This window comes from Alosa sapidissima, chromosome 12, assembly GCF_018492685.1.
Source record: "Alosa sapidissima isolate fAloSap1 chromosome 12, fAloSap1.pri, whole genome shotgun sequence".
NCBI classification, from domain to species: Eukaryota; Metazoa; Chordata; class Actinopteri; order Clupeiformes; family Clupeidae; genus Alosa; species Alosa sapidissima.
The window spans coordinates 35,360,932-35,375,965 of NC_055968.1; the positions used below are offsets into that span (position 1 = coordinate 35,360,932).

Consider the following 15,034-nt stretch of genomic DNA (forward strand, 5'->3'; position numbering starts at 1 on the left):
ACCCTCCGAGCCCGAGGCAAGAACAGCCAACGTGTGTGTGTGTGTGTGCGTGTGCGTGTGTGTGTGTGTGTGTAGGTGGGGGAGCTGAGAGATGCGTCATCACTGAAAGGTCATACTAGACACAACAGTAAACATGCTGCTGCTGCTCTCCAGCTGCTAAAGCTCAGAGCTCCCTTGGTGGTTCCCCACTAAAGAACAGCCAGTGTGCGTGTGTGTGTGTGAGTGTGAGTGTGAGTGTGAGTGTGAGTGTGTGAGTGTGAGTGTGTAGCTCTCCAACCACTAAAGCCCCAACCTGACTCAGAGCTCCCCTGGTGGTTTCCCCAATCCCCACTGCTCACTTCAGTTCAATCTCATGTGTTGACATATAGTGGCATTAAAGGACCAGTATGTAGGAAATAATGGAAAATTGTAACCATTCCAAAAATGAACACCATATGTTGTCAGAGAGTAAGGAAACACAATGAATTGAAGTAATGGCTTATTTGACAACATTACTATAACCCGTAAAACCCATGAAAAAAATGAGTTACGGGGCAGAATCTCTTGGAATTTTCGTTTGTTTTGAACGATTAATTCTAGAATAGCGTATTAATATTGGGCTGGCGTGTCCTCCTATTTGTGTTGCCAAATTCGCAAAGGCCAACTGTCAACTTGCTGTCAGTGGTAGTCATGAACACCTACGAGAGGCAGGCAAATTTCCAAAATTAAAACAAGAAACAAATTAAGTGGACATCGGAGGAGCTTCCTGAGATGGCGACGTCTTCTTCAAACGAAGAATACCAAGTCTGACGCAGAGCTGGCCATATTTCTCCACAACAGGTAGCCTAGGCTAAACTTCATCTGCATCGCTAACTTCAGCTAAATATGTTACGTTGGTTAGAGAGGTATTTTTTGTTTTCACTGTTTCCGTAATGTGTAGCTGGGTCATGGTTGGAGAAACATTAAAACAGCTGCAGGTCAACTAACGTTAGCTAAGTCTTCATTACATCTGGCAACCCAGAAGAGGCTCGCGTCTGGTAGTCTTGAGAACGTTCACCAGTGTTTTGATTTTGGCCTACAGAACGTTCGGTAACAATCCTACAAATTGCTCCTTCAACTATTAATAACATGATCTCATGTGTTGATATATAGCGGCATTAACTATTAACATGATCTCATGAGCTTGAGGTGAGATTTACTGGGAATTTACACCACAAGCAAGACATCAGCAACTACACTGTCTCTGTCTATAATGTGATGCAACAGCTGTAATAACGGCCGTAATACGTGCATAACGCACTGCTGGTGTAAATTAACGGCCGTAATACGTGCATAAAGCACAGCTGATGTAAATTAACGGCTGTAATAGGTACATAACGCACTGCTGGTGTAAATTAACGGCCGTAATACGTGCATAACGCACTGCTGGTGTAAATTAACGGCCGTAATACGTGCATAAAGCACTGCTGGTGTAAATTGATACACTGATTCTAATGGAATTCTATCTCTAAAGATAGACAGACAGATGGGCGGCTGAAAAATGCCTGAAAATGGATCTGGATCAGATCGAACCGAATCTCTATCATAACAGAACTGGATCTCTATCATAACAGAACTGGATCTCTATCGGACCAGAGTGTGACCTGGCAGGAAGTGACCTCACTCACCCCTATGTGGGTGCACGTCTCCCTCCCCCTCTGAGCGTCCGCCAGTCGTGCTGGAGTTCCCTGTGGGCCAATCACAGAGAGGATGTGACACACAAACCAGTCAAAGAAATAAAACAACAACAACACATCGTGGGCTCATGCTCATAACACAACACACACAAACAGAAATAAATACGCACTCCCACACAAACACACACACACCTTCCAAATTAAGCCAAAAGACGGCTACACTTACGAGAGAGATGTCGTTTCACTGACACCTGTTACATTGGGGGAAGCGAAGAGAGAGAGCACAGTCAGTCGTGTACCACAGTAGTATTCACAATAGTGCAAAAAGGCGAGATTGATTTGGAGGCGTCTGCAGTGGACCATTTCTGCATAATGATTCCATTTCCTGCATAATGATGAATTCATTTCCTGCTGTGAGGGGATTAAAATGGCTTTCTGTTCCTGGCTACAAAACATCCCATAATGAGCTCTACTGCACTGTTAAAGTGCCAACATGAAGCCGTGCTGAAATAAAAGCGTTTTTAATGTTTATTTATCTCTGTGCTGAAATAAATGAGTTTTTAATGTTTATATATCTCTGAAGAGGACCTGAGGTAGGGGACAAGCTACCTTAGAATTGCTGTGTGTGTGTGTGTGTGTGTGTGTGTGTGTGTGTGTGTGTGTGTGTAACATACCCCGGTGGTGGGGGGCAGAGACAGTGCCCCCACCGTGGCCTTGAGCTCCAGTTCGTGGGCTGCTGTGTTGCCACGGTTACTGGTGGCCACAGGTCGGATCTGGATGTGGAACTTCTTGGGCTCGTCGTCGTCGAAGTCCGAGTCGCTGGAGTAGAATTTGCTGTCCTTGTCATCGGCGCAGCGTTCAGGGCTCAGAGTCAAGGACAAGAGCACTAGCCAAGACCAGTCGCAAGGCTACACAGAGGTCCCATACAAACAGACCACCACTCCATCATAAAGACGGCAGGTACACTCAGCTACAGTACGGCCAGATGAGGTTTGGAAAACGCTTGATCAGCATCATGCCAATCGTCTAGCTCATACAGTAATCATATTGTACATGATCACACACACACACACACACACACACACACACACACACACAACACACGATCACACACACACACACACACACAACACACATGATCTCCATGATCATCATGACAATCGTCTAGCTAAATTATTTCATGTTTCAAAACAGTTTTTTCTTACAAACCCAAGGTACCGCCATGGGTTCTCCCGCCTAATTACGCCAACCTTTTCATGGGTAAATTCGAACATGATTTCATTTACAACGACAATCCTTTTAAACAACATCTGAAAGTGTGGTATAGGTACATATTTTTTGTGTGGTTGGGCTCAAAAGAACAACTGATTGCCTTTAATAATTATGTGAACACTAGACTGCCCTCTATCAAATTCACATTGACTTATAATGACAATGTCTTGCCCTTTTTGGATGTTTTGGTGAGGAAGGTAGACAACGCGCTACACACTGAAATCTAACGCAAAGAAACAGATCGTAACTCCTTTTTGCCCTAGGGTTAGGGTTAGCCCTAGTTTCCATACACCAGCTCTCAAACGTAGCCTGCCTTACAGCCGACTGTTGAGAGTGCGCCGCATCTCAGTGTTTCCCATACATTGACTTATTTGTGGCGGTCCACCACAATATCAACATTGACCACCACACAATGATTGTCCTGGTTGTACTAAATTGTGTTTAAATCTGGTTAGAATCATAACCACACTGCACTAATTTGTTAAAAACTGTTGCATTCAGGTTAATTCTGCAAACCTACCACCACAAATAGAATTCAATTCTGGGGGAAACACGGTCATCTGTAATGGCGATGAGGTATTTGAGCGACAAGTGGGGGAACTTTGTCAAAGATTCCTTGACAGGGGCTATACAGATAACTTGGTGTGTGACTGTCTAGAGCGCGCGCGCAGTATCCAACGTGCTGACCTGATGACCAAACGTACTGATCAGAATAGCTCTAACAATGCTACAGTTACACTTGTATCCACCTATGGTCAGATTTCAAATAGCTTAAAGAACATTGTGCATCGCCACTGGCACATCTTAAGCAGTGACCCACACATAGGTCATACTTCCCAGGATCCACCGCGCAGCTGCTTTAAACAAGCACCTACAGTGGGCAGTGCTTCGACTTGGCCAGCTTCCCTCGCGGTCCGCGCGCGGGATCACGCGGCATTACGCGACTTTCATTTGTATTTTTCCAGTGACACTGCAACGACGCTGCAACAACCGGCAGAGGTCTCAAGTGAGCAGGGTGTCTCGTAAAAAGAAATGGAGCTGGAAAACCCTACACAGACTTCACTACAGACTTTAGCAGACTGGTTTAGAAATAATTTAATAGCCAGAAATATGCCTGCCCTGCCCTAATAAAGAAATATTTGGTTAACTGGCGAGTGAATCCCGTTTGCAGCCGTAGAAGAAACGCAGGACAAATTAAACATTCTGGTTTTCTCCGAGTGCAACGATGATAGACAGACATCATTTGGACAAAATATAGAGCATATTAACCTCCGTTGCTCAGCCAAATGCCTTCCTGTTATCACGGAGTTACAGGCGATAAACGATTTTTGATGGTCACAAGTTTACTTCATTAGCGTATATTTTTTTGATTATTAAAGAGCGTTTTTCATTTAAAGGCATGACTTCGTGCTTATTCAGAAGAGCATTTAGTGCTCTCCCCAATCCCAGACGTTCACATTGCATGTTTGTTTGTATGGATGCAACCGCGAGATACGCTTGTCATAGGATACCGTGGGTGCTCCGTCTCTCGGGCACCCACTGAAAACATCGAGCATCCACGTGTGCCAGCTTACAGTCCCGGCTAAATTTATATTAATTTAAAATCAAACATCGCAGTTTATGTTAAATTCAGCATCTCTCATAATGTGATTGGATATGTTGCTGTCAATTCCCTACTCCATATACTAACCACCAATGAGAGAGTCTCTCGTATGAAAATTCCTGACACTTCCCATCTGAAGAATTAACGCAAGGCTTTGTCGGGTCTTCAGCCCCGAATGTTTAAAATGTATATAGCCCTGAATATCATTTTAAAAGTAGTCTGACAAAGCTTATTGTTTTGTGACACAGCTAAACACTGGTACCTCATAGAACGTCTATAACATAGCCTAGGTGGGTTTACCGGAGTGGATTACCTGAGTTATTACTAATGCCTGGTGAAAATGTTGTGCCCCCTGTATTCCACTTTTCACAGGCCCTCTCCTCCATTGGGGCCCTATACTTCCCACTTTCCCCCCCAGTACGACACCCTTTAATCTGCTGAACCTTCTGCTCGTTTCCAAATATAACTCTGCAACTCAATATTGGCCTGCCTGCCTCAGCTGCCTGTGAGGGGCTTTTCAGTTGTGCTGGATTACTGTTCACTGCAAAGCGACCCAAGGATGAGTGCAACTAACTTTGAAAATCAACTACTGCTCAAACTTAAAGGAGAACTCCGGTGATTTTTCACATAGATCTCCATTTCTCAACGTCCTCAGGCAAGTACCTCCACTCGGCGGCCATATTGCAACACTTTTTGGGCACTTATCGTGCATCTATTTCAGCAGAAATGCGTGTGCGTAAGGCTTCACGACACCAATCTTGCTCCAGCAGCGAGATCACAACAGATGATTGGCACGATGTCTTCACAGCACACCACATGATTGGCTCAATGTATTTTACAACACACCACATGATTGGCTCAATGTATTCACATGTCGCGTTTTGCTGCGGAAGGGTTGTGATATGTGTAGACAACAGCCATATTGGCGTTACATATTAACCCCATACATTACTATGGAGGATTTTTTGAGTGCTGTGTCTCCTCATTAGAAAGTCTTTGGTAAAACTGGTTGTTCTGGTACCCCCCCCCCCCCCCAAAAAAAAGTAACTAAGTAACTTTTACTTAAAGTATATTTTAAATGAACTACTTTTTACTTGAGTACATTTTCAGATCGGTATTTTAACTTGTACTTGAGTAATATTTCATCAAGGTATTGGTACTTTTACTTGAGTACAATATTTTCGTACTTTTTCCACCTCTGGGCAAGAGCAAGGGCGTAGGTTTGGTCTGAGCTTTCGTGGGGACACTACCCACTGCCCCCCCCCCCCCCGAAAAAAAAGCCACTCAACTCTTTCACCAGCCACTATAGATATATAAAATGATTAAAATGTGCTACTGTCCAACTATCCATGATTAAAATGTGCTACTGTCCAACTTGATCTAACTATACTGTGTAGCCTACATAATCTGATTTTAATATGTACAGATATGTAGGCTATATTTAACATTTATCTTCTATTTGGTCTGTTATGAAATCATGCATTGACTCATTTAAGCACAGCTCAGTTTTAAGAAACTTAAATACATGCATGCTTAGCATTTTGTGAAAAGAAATCATTAAGGCTACATTGACAAACTCTTAACCGTGAGCTGCATGTATATTCTCGGATTCTAATATTTACAGATATCTAGGCGATGTAAGCACAGTCCAGTTTTAAGAAATGTTTAAAGCCGAAAGACTATGTTGAATTTTGCTACAATTTATTTCAAAACCGGATTACTCTGGAACAGCTAACTATACACGGGAATGCATTACACCTTTGTGTTCGGTAAGGTCTGCTGTTTATTCTGATATATGGTTTTTCATGTGTTGCGTGAAGAGTGTGTATTCCACCAAGACGAATGGATGTGGAGATGGGCGCAGAGAATAATTATTACATCTCTTATTTTTCTCTATCAAGATGGCGCCGTGCTGATGGCAGCCTGTTGCAGCAGCTCTTGCTCTGTGTGGAGTTAAGTGTTTAGTTGCGTTCTTTTATGTTGCGTCTTATGTAGTGGCGTCTGGCTAGCTGTCAGTATACTATGGATGCTAAGTGGCTTGTGCGACTTTTATACTGTTTTATTGTTTTTATAACGTACACGGAGATCATGTCAACGCGGGCAGTATAGTATACCTTCGGGACCAGCTGATAGCGCTCTCCAAACCACAACTACTGCTGGGATCAAAACAACAAATCCCCAAGGAGTTGAGAAGGAGACGCTGGGGGTGCAGGGCCGGTGTGTTACGAAGAGCCAGGAGAAGGATCCATCGTCATGGGGAATGTGAGGTCGTTGCCAAACAAGACCGATGAACTTGCGGCATTGACAAGGACACAGCGGGATCACCGGGAATGTAGCCTCATGTGCTTTACCGAGACGTGGCTGCAGGAGCATATCCCGGACTCCAACATCTCCATCCATGGCTTCTCCACGGCGCGAGCGGACCGGGATCGCTGGCTGAGCGGTAAGAAGAAAGGAGGGGGAGTCGCGGTGCTGGTGAACAACAGACGGTGTTGCCACGGTGAAGGAGCAGGTTTGCAATCCGAACATCGAACTGTAAGCAGTGAGCCTGCGTCCATTCTACCTACCTCGTGAGGTCACCTGTGTCATGGCGGTCGCTGTTTACATTCTGCCTTCAGCTGATGCCGACGTTGCATGTGACGTCATCAACTCGGTCACTGCTAGACTACTCACTCAACATCCAAATGCATTCATAGCAATTTCTGGAGATTTTAATCACGCTTCTCTCTCTGCAACACTTCCAACATTTCAACAATATGTGGACTGTCATACCAGGGAAAATAAAGTACTGGACTTATTGTATGCAAATGTGAAGGATGCCTACAGCTCTACTGCCCTACCCCCCCTGGGCAGATCTGATCACAACTTGGTCTTGCTCACCCCCACCTACACACCCATTGTGCAGCGGCAACCAGTGACTACAAAGGCTGTGAGGCACTGGACACCGGAAGCAACAGAACTTCTGCAGAGGTGCTTTGAGGTCACAGATTGGGATGTGCTCTGTGAACCCCATGGAGATGACATCGACTGCATGACTGACTATTACAGAGTACATCACCTTCTGTGTCGACAACATAGTACCTACAAGAACGGTGAGGTGCTTTGCCAACAACAAGCCTTGGGTCACAAGTGAACTGAAAGAACTATTAAACAAAAAGAAAAGAGCTTTCAGGGAGGGTGACCGAGAGACTCAGGAGGGTGCAGAGGGAACTGAAGGTGAGGCTGAAGGAGAGCAAGGAGGCATACAGGCGTAAGCTGGAAAACAAGCTCCAGCAGAACAACATGAGGTGGCCAATGAGGGCCAATGAGCTGAACACGTTTTTCAACCGCTTCAGCATGCGGCCTCCATCTGCCTCCATCGCCCCTCCCAGCTCCACAAGCCCCACTGTCTCCACCTCCACACACGTCCCCTCCCCACATGCACCAACCTCCTCCTCCTCCCTCTCCTCCAGCCCTCCCACCTGTTTGTCCGTCACCAGTAACCAGGTGAAAAGGCAGCTGGTAAAACTCCACCTGAATAAGGCTGCAGGCCCAGATGGCATCAGTCCCAGGGTACTGAAGTCCTGCGCTAACCAGCTATGCGGGGTTCTGCAGCATCTATTCAACCTTAGCCATGGGCAGGGGAAGGTACCTGTGCTGTGGAAAACATCCTGCCTGGTCCCAGTCCCAAAGAAGCCCTCTCCATCGGCCCTCAACGATTATAGACCAGTTGCCTTGACATCATGTCATGAAGGTGCTGGAGAGAAGTGCATGAAGGTGCTGGAGAGAAGTGCATGAAGGTGCTGGTGGTTTTGGCCCATCTGAGACCACTGGTGGACCCCCTCCCTGGACCCCCTACAGTTTGCCTACTGTCCCAAGGTGGGAGCGGAGGATGTCATCATCTACCTGCTCCAGAGTCCACTCTCACCTGGATAAAGCGGGTGGCACTGTGAGAATCATGTCTTTTGATTTCTCCAGTGCATTTAACACCATCCAGCCTAGGCTGCTGGGGGAGGAGATGTATAGGATGCAGCTGGCCACCACCATCACTTCCTGGATTATGGACTACCTCTCAGATAGGCCACAGTTTGTTCGGCTGGGGGGCTGTGTGTCTGAGCGGGTGGTCAGTAGTACAGGAGCACCTCAGGGGACTGTGCTATCCCCTTTCCTTTTCACACTATACACCTCTGACTTCCAATACAACTCTAGGTCTTGCCATCTGCAGAAGTTCTCAGATGACTCTGCATTGGTGGGGTGTGTTAAGGGGGGGGTAGAAACAGAGTACCGGCAGACGGTGGATCGCTTTGTGGAGTGGTGTGGCAGCAACCACCTGCTCTTGAATGTGGCCAAGACCAAAGAGATGGTGGTGGACTTTAGCAGGAACAGGACAAAGCCAAACACCCTCACTGTCCTGGGGGAAGAGGTGGAGGTGGTGGAGAACTATAAATATCTGGGGGTTCACATAGACAATAAACTGGACTGGAAGCATAACACTGAGGCTGTCTACAAGAAGGGTCAAAGCAGGCTCTATTTCTTGAGGAAGCTTAAGTCTTTTAATGTGTGCAATAAGATGAATGTTTTATCAGTCTGTGGTAGCAAGTGCAATTTTCTTTGCTGTAATCTGCTGGGGTAGCAGTATCAGGGCCAGTGACTAACAGACTGAACAAGCTGATTAGGAAAGCAGGCTATGTGCTGGGGACTACTCTAGAGCCTCTAGAGTTGGTCGTGGAAAGGAGGATGTTGCATAAATTGTTACACATCATGGACAATGCATCACATGCCCTACACAGTAGACTGGCAAAACAACAAAGTGTTTTTAGTTGGTGGTTTCGCCAACTCAGTTGCAGCAGGGACAGATATAAGAAAACCTTCTTACCCACAGCAATAGTACTTTACAACGACTCTCCTTTGAGTAGAGAGAGACAACTCATCTTTTAATCTTTTATATCTAATATGGAGGCAATTGTCATATAAGGCAGTTACACTTTGGTACTTGGATGTGTATGGTACCTTGACAGCTATCATATGCCATGTCTTGTGGGGGGAAGTAATTTCTTGTTTATGTATGTGGACTATATGTGTGTGTGTGTGTGTGTGTGTGTGTGCTTGCTGTATGTTCTTAAGGCTGCTGAAACAACTGAATTTCCCTGTGGGATAATTAAAGTATATCTATCTATCTATCTATCTATCTAGCTATCTATCTTTATTTTCTCTTATTTTTCTCGCGAACTGTTTATCACAGCAAATAGTGACTAGCTAGCACCGTTTAAAAGCTGAGAAAAGGCTCTTTCGTGTGACACATGTGTGATGAGTAGCCTACTTGTCGAGGAGTTCAACAGAGAAGAATGGGTGAATTTGGACGCACTTCATATGCCGAAGTGAAGCTGAAGCGCTGCGCAATGCTGCGCAGGAGACTGCGGCTCACTGGTAGTTATTATAGGTAACTTCAAATCAGCGCGATTTACCCTTATAGGCTTACTGCACATTACAAGATCTGTACGAGATGATCCGCAGCACTGAAGTGAGAAATGATTTAACTCTTTGTGTAGCGCATGTGAGGCCCCCCCCCCCCATTTCAACCTGAATATTGGTGGGGACATTTCAGTCGTAATTATGACCGCCGCGCAGCGAAGCGGCGGTCATATAGGTTTGGTCAGATTTTTTTTTTCTTTTTTCCTTTTTCGCATGCCCAAATTTCCGTCAATGATTCCCGGGACACTGAAAGACCGGGGTACACGAAACTTGGTGGGCATGTAACCCCACATGGATAGCATGGAACCATGGTTTTTCGTTTTGATCTGTAGCCCCCCCGCTGGACTGGACCCCCCGAAAGGAGGGTAGGGCAGACACAGTTTTCTGTGAATATCTCAAAAACCGTAGGGTTTAGGAGGACCATTTTTTTTTTGTATGTTGATCTCAAGGGGCCATGTCAACCCATTCCATAACCACTCATTTCATGTATAGCGCCACCTAGTTAAACACAAAAAAGTAAAAATGAGGTGTAGTAATTGAAGGTATCTGTGACCTAACATAGTCAAAACTGCACGAAATTGGAAGTGTAGGATCATTATGACACCCTCTGTATGCACGCCAAGTTTTGTGGAATTCCGTTCATGGGGGGCCACACAATAAATTAATTTATGTTACTATACACCAACTGGCCTGTAGGTGGCCGGAGACAGTTTTCTGTGAATATCTCGAGAACCGTAGGGCCTAGGAGGTCCACCTTTTTTATGTATGTTGGTCTTAAGGGGGCATGTCAACCAATCCCATTACCACTTATTTCATGTATAGCGCCACCTAGTTAAAAATTAAAAAGCAAAAAATTAGGTGTTTTCATCACAATATCTCTGGCTGACAAGGTCAAAACTGCACGAAATTAAAAGTGTAGGATCATTATGGACACCCTCCGAATGCATGCCAAGTTTTGTGTACTTTCGTTCATGGGGGGCCTTACAATAAAATAATTTATGTGTACATTTAGTGACGTACACCAACAAGGATTCCCGGGACACTGAAAGACCGGGGTACACAAAACTTGGTGGGCATGTACCCCCACATGGATAGCATGGAACCGTCATTCTTCGTTTTGATCTGTAGCCCCCCCCCCCCCCGCTGGACTGGACCCCCCGAAAGGAGGGTAGGGCAGACACAGTTCTCTGTGAATATCTTGAGCTGTAGGGCCTAGGATGACCAATTGTTTCCGTATGTTTGCCTCCAGGGGTCATGTTAACCCATTCCATGTGCACACATGTGCATAAACAGATACACACGCACACACATACATTTACAGTAATCATACGTATGACACATACTCACACAGTAGACATATGTACGCATGCACATGCACAAACACACATACGCAGGCAAACACACAAGCACGCACATACACACACACACACACACATAAACATAAATTTGTACACGCACACATGCACACAATTCAAGAATTTTTCCCGTCATCTACTCCCTGAATTTTTGGTCATTGATACCCGGGACACCGAACCACCGGGGTACATGAAATTTGGTGGGTATGTAGCCCCACTAGACTTTTACGGAAACATTTCATTTAGTCCCCGAGGACCACCACCCCCCCGTGCTGGGCCCCCTGAACTGCAAAAAAAAACTGTTTTTCCTAAATAACTACCTGAACCATGGCACTGAGGATGAAGAATCTTTTATGGTATGTTGGTCTCAAGGGCCCACATCAACCTGGCTCATAATCACTCATTTGTGATTTGCACCCCCACCCCCCGGTAAAAAATGAAAATGCAATATTATTCTGCTTTAAAATCGCCCCTATCTTCAGTTAAGATGTTCAGAACTGCACCAAATTTTATGTGTATGATTGACCTGGCATTCTCTGGGGGTATGCCAAGTTTCGTAGAATTTCATCCATGGGGGGGTCTAAAAAAATTAGGTTATGTGTACATTTAGTGACTGTACACTCATTGGCCTGTAAATGGCGGTGCACACATATACACATGCACACACACAGGCACCCACATACTATCGGTATTAGAACGGCCGATACATAATTACAAATTCAGTAGGATTAAAAGAAAGCCAAAATAAATATTCATCATCATCATCATCATCATCATGGCTGCATTTTCAGTATTGGCGAGAAGTAGTCGTTTGTCCACTAGATGGCGCATCGTTGCAGTGAGACGTAATTTTGTTGGAAGTTAAAAGTGGGTTGGAAAAAACAATGGACGCTTCCTACAAGGACTGTAATTTACCGCAGCGAACATCTAATAAGGATAGGACGATGTTCACATGAAGTGTAATTCCCATTTCTTCTTGAAGCCGAAATAAATGAGGATGTTTATCGGACATGCTTGGTTTTTACTGCAGGTACGTTAATCTTGTAATATCAATAAGGACCTAGGTAATGTTACCGTTAGCGTTGGTTGAGTGATGGAGGCATTTGATTGATTGCATTTGTAGAAAACTATAAATGCGGTTATACCAAGCAAATGTATAGCAGCACTGTTTGTATCTTTCGACTGTCATTTATTGCACGTGCTACAAAATCATTCTGTGCAATGGAAGATTTACCAACGTTACACCGGTCTGATACAGTTTTGCCTATACATGCGTGAGACTGAGACGCCTGTTTATTTTGTTTTAAGTGCGTGCAGGGTGTGAGAGGGGAATCGATGTGCTTTGATTACAGCTTGGTAGTTGTAGTCTGTGAAATTAAAAAGCACGTGTGTGTGAAGTATCCAAACAATGACACCTTCATTTCATTATGGCTGCTTTAGCAAAACACCTTAAGCTACTGTGTAGTGGGTCCCATTTAGAAGTGGCTACTTCATTCGCGCTTTCCTTGACTCATGGAGCTGCGTGAATGTTATTACAACAGCTTTCTATTAGGATCTAGTTTGTTAGTTACCGTTTTGTCATAACTCCCTGATGCATTTTTGCATTTAGAATAGCCAGAGCGTGTATATCTCAATCGGAAAATTAAACAATATCGGGTGCCTATGGACTAGGCTGGGTGAACCCAGCCTGATCTGCCCGCTATTTATTTTTTGATTTCTTAAAAGATTGAGCTTGGTCTGATGAAAGCCAGACTAGCCATGGACCTCAGTTAAACAATGCAAGGGAACATGAATCAGCCTATATTTGCACGAACAATAACGGACAAAAGCTCTTCAACTTTGGCCCGTTAAAATGTGTATGAACAGTCTAGCGACGCATTTCATCAAGGCCCATTTGGACATGTCAGTTATTTGCACCACTGGTTAGATGTAAAACAGCATTTCGTTTCAGACTAGGCTACTGTTACTTAATTTGTGCATTAACAATAACGTTTCAGACTACTGTTACTTAATTTGTGCATTGACAATAAAGTATTACATGACAATAGAGTTTTTTTTTGGCGAAACAAGCTCACAGCCGAACGAGTCATAGCACTGAAGGGAGAGGCAACTGGCATGTGATCTCCCCACGGGCCAATGGATGTACAAGTTTTCTCCTGTGCCTACGATATTTAATCCAGTGTTTTGTCAAGTTGCAAAATGCTATTCGTTTTAACTGTAGTTTTTGTATAGGGTACTATCTTAATTGCTTTATACTCAATACTTGACCAATGGCTATTGCATCTGTCTATTGAAAGTGAGAATGTGGCATGTGATCTACTGTGTAGGCTTCATAAAATAAAATAAAATAAAATAAAATAAAATAAACAGATTGCTAATGGCCTACATGGGGTGCGTTTCCCGTACAACTACGGAGGTTAGCTTTTTACTAACAGGATGCATCGTTCAACTAACCAACATGTAAGTTACGACTGTTTCCCAAAACTGTCGAACTCTTAACAATAACGTAGACAGCAAATTTCCATTTCCATTACCAGTAGTCAAGCCTTAAGCCAAGCAGCCTAAATGCACGACTGAAGTGGCCATTTGAAAGCGATGCCCACTGTAGCCTGAGAGAGCGGCTGGTGCGTTCGCACCTCCCTGCACCTACTCAGTCACTTTTTCCCTTTAAAATTCCACACGGCAATTTTAAGTGCTTGAACTGTGCAGCATGCAATTTCATGCTCACAGAAAAGATATTTACACATCCAAAAACAGGCAGGACATACACAGTAAAGGGCAGAATTACCCGTTTATCTACTTTCATAGTATATTTACTGACGTGCCCTTGTGGGTTGTTTTATGTGGGCAAAACCAAGCGACAACTCAAAACCCGAATCTTTGAGCATAAATGCACAATTAGAAAAAATGATGAAAAATCATCAGTTGCAAGGCATTTTAACTCTGCAGGCCATGATGCCGACATGCTTAAGTTCATGGGCTTAGAGTTTGTCAATCAGTCTCCAAGAGGGGGAGACCGTGAAAACCGCCACCTACAGCGAGAGGCTTGGTATATTTTGGGATGAATGAAGATTTGTCACTAAGTTGTTTCCTATGAATTCATATGTGGATTGTATGTTCACTTTTAATATGTTCAATAATATTTGTATTTAACGTGTTTGAAACATTAGTGACATTATTGGAATGTTTATCACTTTAACAGCATTGGCGGGTGTTCATATGGGTGTGTTAATGGGTGTGGGTATATAAGATGAGCTACATTGTTACCTTGTTGCAGACTGAAGAAGGCACACGCCGAAACGCGTATGTGCACATAAAAGAGTATATATGCATAGTGCGGCCTCTCTCCTACTTTCGATTATGTATAGCTATCCAGGCCCTTAAAGTTTAAAAGTAGACAAATTGAGTGAAGCCTGCTCCTATCCTCACTGAGGTTCCTGATCTTAGAATCTCTAATGCATTGTATCAATATATTTCTTTAACACTTTAGATCAAGATTAGGGTCTGGTTTTACATATATTGCATTGCATTGCATATGAGCTGCAAATCATCTTGTTTTCATCTTGTTTAAAGACAAAAAACACATTTAGAGTCCAGCATTGTGACCTGTGCTGTTCCTATGGCCTCTTATATTTCTCTCACAGTGTGTGTGCGTGCTTGCGTGTGCATTTGTGTGTTTGTGTAGTGTGTGTGCGCGC

General features: G+C 44.2%; 1 protein-coding gene across 3 annotated transcripts in view; it reads right to left on the bottom strand.

The window, feature by feature from the left end:
- Positions 1-15,034, bottom strand: part of fcho1 (FCH and mu domain containing endocytic adaptor 1) — a 76,365-nt gene that overhangs the window by 24,086 nt on the left and 37,245 nt on the right. For all 3 annotated transcript variants that reach the window (XM_042111527.1, XM_042111526.1, XM_042111525.1), the window contains 3 exons: positions 2,330-2,511; positions 1,882-1,906; positions 1,647-1,706 (listed from right to left, as the gene is read on the bottom strand). In XM_042111527.1, the coding sequence (XP_041967461.1) occupies positions 1,647-1,706; positions 1,882-1,906; positions 2,330-2,511 (267 nt within the window). The remainder of the gene's footprint in view (positions 1-1,646; positions 1,707-1,881; positions 1,907-2,329; positions 2,512-15,034) is intronic.